Source organism: Gadus chalcogrammus, chromosome 7, assembly GCF_026213295.1.
Source record: "Gadus chalcogrammus isolate NIFS_2021 chromosome 7, NIFS_Gcha_1.0, whole genome shotgun sequence".
Taxonomy (NCBI): Eukaryota; Metazoa; Chordata; class Actinopteri; order Gadiformes; family Gadidae; genus Gadus; species Gadus chalcogrammus.
The window spans coordinates 24,554,429-24,560,165 of NC_079418.1; the positions used below are offsets into that span (position 1 = coordinate 24,554,429).

A 5,737-nucleotide genomic window follows, 5' to 3' on the forward strand; every position below is an offset into this window, starting at 1 on the left:
CAACCTGAAGGACAGTGCTGTTAGCCAATCAGAGGTGAGACATTTGCGTGTCATGAATAATCATTGTTAATATTATTTTCACCAAAACCGACTCAAAGGGCATTCATTGCTATGAGTGACCACCGCAAAATCAATGAAAAACGATGCAATGACATCTTTAAGCAATATAACATGAGTGTGAGTGGGGTTGTTAATTTATTTCATTAAGCCGTTAAAGTATATAGTTTAAAAACTGGAACTGAATTGTGTCCCACCTTTTAACACCATCGAACACACACACAAACGCCCAGGCACGGTGCACACTCACCCATACCCAATGAGCTGACCGGGTTAGCTGCATCCTGTTCCCCACGGTGCCGTGGGTGTGGCGGACGCCTCCGGGCCACCGTAGCAGGGGAGCCTCCTTGCATTTAGAATCAGGCTGTGGCGGTGGTGCCGCACCCTCTGGTTCTGATTGGCCCGCTATCTCCCGGCGCCGCCGTGGCAATCACTAACGCTTCATTAGCAGATTAGGAAGATCCTATTAGCAGATCTCTGTCTGGTATCAGGGCCCCTGTCAGCACGTCCTTTTGAAATGAGATACTCAGGTGTGCGCCACTTACGGCTGGCAAACCTCCCCTCCCGTCCCTTCCTCCCCAGCTCCGCCAAACTGATTGCACTTGATTAACTGTTGTGTGTTTTGTTTAGCCCTGTGGACACCTTGTTTGGCTCTAGTCTGTCAGGGATGATGTTTTTTTATTGGCCGGATGAAAAAAGGAGGCAGGTTGATGCTGAGGGGGATACAAGCCTAATTTGTAGTTTTGAATATATATATTTAAAACAATATATATATATATTTATATTTGTATATATCTTTATATCTTATAAAGATTGAAATGAACAGCTTTGCTTCAACGCCCAGTTTTTCACCAACGGTCCGTATTATTCAGTTTGCTGCGTGTCCACTATATCAGAACGGACTCAATCGCCCGTAATACAAGCTTGAACCCAAACGAAAACCAAGGGAAATGCAAGACCCTGGTCTGTTTTCTGCTGTGTTCTATTGTTGTTGTTCCCCCTGTGGTACGGCGCTCACAGGCGCTGCACCGCACAATGCCAGTGTAGGCTTTGACCTCAGACGCCAGGCCTTGTGAGGCTCACGCAGGCCCCGGCCCTCACCACATGTAGTTCCACGGTTACCCGACGGAAGCGCTTGAACAAAAGAGAAACATAACCACAGAAGGCAGCCACATAAGGACATATTTGGTTGTTTGGTCACGGGTTATGGCTTATGAGCGCAGAGCTGTTTACCTTGAAGAAGGAGAGAGAGGGATGTTGGTGGGGAGAGGGTGGAGAGAAACCCTTTGGATCTGCAGACTTCCATTTGTTCGCAGGAGGAGCAGCGTATACACAGTCGGTGGTTACATTCCCATTTCTGCCATCGCTAGCTGTGGGTTGATCCAAAGTGTGTGTGCAAAGTGGAGCCTGTTTGACTTGTCCTCCAGAAAGTGTAGGTACAAACTGATCCTTCTTCGTTTTAGTGTGCTACATTTAGCTACAAGTAGACTCATTAGATGTGGTCCACGTTGTTTTGTCATCCACTGCACAAATGTCACAAGGCGTTTCAAACACGTCTGGCCGGGCAGCATTTGCAAGTTGGCCCCACTGTGTCACCGGAACCCTTTGCCAAGATCGTCCCCCCCTCAGAGCCGGTCGTAAACAAACCCACGGTCAGGCGGCTCAGGGCAGTGTATTTACTTGTGACTTTCAAAGCGCGACGAGATGATGTGTGTGTAATTACATCATGAGCAGCGTCCGATTGAAAGCACCTGCTCCCGGTCCGCTCGGCACACCTTTCCTTAGAACAGGATTTATTTTGGCATTTGCCCGTATTTTCCCACTGGTTTAATTTCCCCCCGCGCGGATCAATGTTGCTCCGGAGCCAAAGGCAGCAGGCCGGGCGTCATGCTGGCCTGTTCATTCAACACACGGGCGGGCCGCACTCCAGCCGCCCGCTCGGACGGAGCTTCTGAGAAAAATGCAATTTCATCAATCGCCTCCGACCCGGATAGGCAAAACAATGACCCTGTGCAATGGTGAGACGGAGTAGTAGTGTGAGGTAACGGGAATGGATATAACAGGTTGACAGAGTAATTGGTCATTCGTGAAGCCAAGCCCCGCCGCATACAAATCGGTGTGTTCTAATGGTATCGGGGGGCTGCCGCAGGCCTCCAGGGGTCTTACCACTCATCTGTCCCCCTCTTGGCTTACTCATCGCACGGCCCTTTCAGACGGAAAGCCGTCTGCGGGGCGTGCCCAAATGCCTGACCCCGGGGTCTTTTGTCGTGTGTTTTTGAGATTTAATTCTGATGGGTGGGCGGGATTGCATGGCGCAGTGTATTTAAAAGTCGTGATTGAGAAGCACCAGGCCTCGACCCAAAGCCTCATTGTGGCGTGCTTGGATGTCATCAGCACATACTGTAAGTCAACGGTTTAGCGGAAGCCTATCGTCACAAACAACATCCCTGGATAAATCGGGCTAAGGGAAGAGGCTAATACACTGCCTGGGAAGCCTGTGAAGAGGCAGATCTGCTCCGGAGAGACACTGGTGTGTGTTTCTGTACTCTAACTCACTGGCTTGTTGTTTTGCCATCGTGTTTTCCCTGCTTAGCATTGACTGTACTTCCTCCCAAATATTTTCCAACAATGTCTCACTGGTATAAGTGAGTATTTTAAGCATTTCAATCTTTTGGGAATGGTTATTAGCAAATCTGTATCACACACAGACACACACGCAGACTCACACACTATAGTTACATATATTCTTGTATGTGTTAAATGGCTTGAGACAATAGGAGATGGTCAGTAAAGCTTCACAAAAACAGGAAAGGAGACGGATCTTATTTCCAGGCCCATCTCGGAACGCTGCGATCTCGGTGGACGGGCACGGCCCCGAGAATCCCCCGTTTCCATCGTAACAAGACGGCGTGTTAAACCACAACTTACGCCGTCTGACAAGAGCCAATTGGTAGGTAACAGGATCCCTGCACACTGTAATTGAATCTGCCTACTGGCGGGGGGAAAAGGGAAGACACAGCATATCTAAAGTCAAAATAACCTATTAGATCTATCACATAATGTTTTGTCTGGCTCGGTCAGCCCCACCCCCCCGTCCCTATTGCTTCCCTCTCAAGTGGAGTAATGGCAGAGCGGGTTTAGGGCGTGTAGGCAGGACGCAATGGTGGTTTTTAGACCTTTTTCTCCAGTCCTGTTCTAATCCCTTAATAAATAACTGCTGCATCCCTCGCTCTATCGTCTCCACGTTTCACAGGGAAATTCCCTCGTTGCCAATTTAGGGTGTGTAGAGACGACGGGCACAGGTGATCGAAACATGTTAGCCGTGATGGATGAAGTCGGACGGGCGACATGAAAGGACTGCACAACGCCGGCTGCTTGTTTGCACCGGTGTTCCCACAGTGTTCACTACTTAATACTTGTTTAGACATTCGGACACCCAAGTGAGGTGGAGTAGAGATGGGGATCAGTGAGTGACTCAATTAAAACTAAAAGCACTGTTATAAGTACTCATTTTGGGTCAAGTACCTACAGGTGAGTACTCGGTACTCTATCTGAAAAATGGTGCATTCTGCATCTCTTAATCAAACAAATATAAGTGCATTGATCAAATGGAATCCGATCGCATTGATTTTCTAACAAATCGCAACTAATTGTCTCAAACCATAAGTATCGTGTCTCCATTGTGTCAGAGGCCTTGTATCGAGATTCAGACGGTACCATGCTCATCAGGAGAGAGGCACTTCCCCAGCGTTCACACATCAAATGTGCATCTACTACTGCTGGAGAACAATTAGTAGAACAGTAAATAGGCTAGCTGGTAGCGTCTACACACAGACACTTCTTCAATACTTCCAATTTAGTTTGCTGGCACTGTGAGCTCTATCCACGGGAAAATTGGCTCCTCCTTTTTGCCGTGAAGGGCCAATCCCGTCCTCAAACGGCCATTCACTTTGGGTTGTCATGGATCCCTACACATAATCAATAGCTTTCACACATCATTATGGCCTGCAGCCCCCAGAGTTGGCTGTTGTGGTCCACGACCTGCTAAGCATGGATAAAAACCTCTCTCTCTGCCTCCCAAAGAACTAAAGTAGTAAAATAAAGTTGCAGCCCATGTCTGTGTCCCAGCCCGTGGAAGTGTACTCCTGCCTGTTGTGATGGAGCTTTTTAATTGGGATTCTTCTTGTTCTTTCTTTTGGCGCAAAAAGAAACACAGCAATGAGTTGGACATGAACCGAGTTTGTTGGCTCGACGTCAATGTCTGTTTTAACCAAGAGACATGTGTAAATGTGGCTGACCTTTGCAAACGATGTTCACGCAAACGGAGATGCATGAACCTTTCCATATTACGTTTCCATTATACGTCTCAATCGCACATTATCCAAGTTCAGCTCGAGATAGTCTGGACGCTTCAGGGTTTCTAGTTCAGTTTTGCGGCTTCGGCAACCAGAATCAAATGTTTACCAGCCTTCTGTCTGGACAGGTGAGCTCACCACCCTGTCATCCATCGTTCAGCACTCTGTGGTGACACGCCCGTGCCTTGTTTTGTGCCCTCCAGATTCCAGAGCTGGCGAGGGATCTCCGAGAACGGTGGACCACGCCGTGATCGGCGGCGTGGTGGCGGTGGTGGTGTTCGCCATGCTCTGTCTACTCATCGTGCTCGGACGCTACTTTGCGAGACACAAAGGTAAAGACCTCTTTGTCTTTCTATTCCTTTCTCTGTCGTTTATCCAAAGCGCCTGACAGTGTATTGTTGTTGTATTGATTGGTGTTGTTGATGAGCAGGTAAGGGTTAAGGCCTGCGTCTTGGATGACGACAGGATGCGGATATTGGGGATCCCATCCGGGTCTCTGGGTAGCATCTTAACCAACAGCCTCTCCTGCTGGTTTCACCTAACTGCTGCTGTAGTTTAAGTTGTGGATACCTTTTGGATCTTTTTCGTGGAAATAATGATTGACTTTGCTATGCCGTCCAGGGCAATAGAAATCAAATGCTCCTGTCAGTTTTCATGCGACACTGAACTGCAGAGAGGGTTTTTCACTGTCACGCTTTTATTTTTAGAGTGTGACAGTCACTCCCGGTGGCCCTCCCTCTCCCGTCAGCACCTCATCTCTCAAAGAACACATTCTGTCCACATTAGGACTTGAAGTTGATTGCTACTCTCGATCCCTCATTCCACCCCGGCAAGGTTAATGTGAAGGTGGAACCGCCGTGGCCCAGCTCACACTGAGGGCCCCGTCGCAGGGAAAGGATTTAGCGCGCCGCAATCTCCACCGCGCCACTGAAGGGAACGAAAATAACGAGAATTTTGAGTCTTGTCGGGAACGAGGCGCCCCGTCTTGAGATTAGTGTCGATTGCCACGCGGCGCCGGATTTGCATAATTACGGCGATGCCGCTTCCGTAAGGCCGCGTTTAATCCTCTGCATTGTATCGGCCTAGCCTATCGTTCCCTTGTTGACCTTACACTCTTATCCCCCCCCCCCCTGCCAACAGGTACCTACTTCACACATGAGGCCAAGGGCGCGGACGACGCCGCGGACGCTGACACGGCCATCATCAATGCCGAGGGCGGCCACACCAACTCGGACGAGAAGAAGGAGTACTACATCTAGAGGAGGGCCCCTTCTCGCCCGACGGCGGCCCTGCCCGGGCCCTGGGTGGGACCCGGGCGAAGGGTG

General features: G+C 49.4%; 1 protein-coding gene across 3 annotated transcripts in view; it reads left to right on the forward strand.

Moving 5' to 3' along the window:
- Positions 1 to 5,737, forward strand: part of cadm1a (cell adhesion molecule 1a) — a 259,787-nt gene extending 254,050 nt beyond the window's left edge. For all 3 annotated transcript variants that reach the window (XM_056595050.1, XM_056595052.1, XM_056595051.1), the window contains 2 exons: positions 4,616 to 4,744; positions 5,553 to 5,737. In XM_056595050.1, coding sequence (XP_056451025.1) covers positions 4,616 to 4,744; positions 5,553 to 5,671 — 248 coding nt within the window. In that variant the 3' untranslated portion in view covers positions 5,672 to 5,737. The remainder of the gene's footprint in view (positions 1 to 4,615; positions 4,745 to 5,552) is intronic.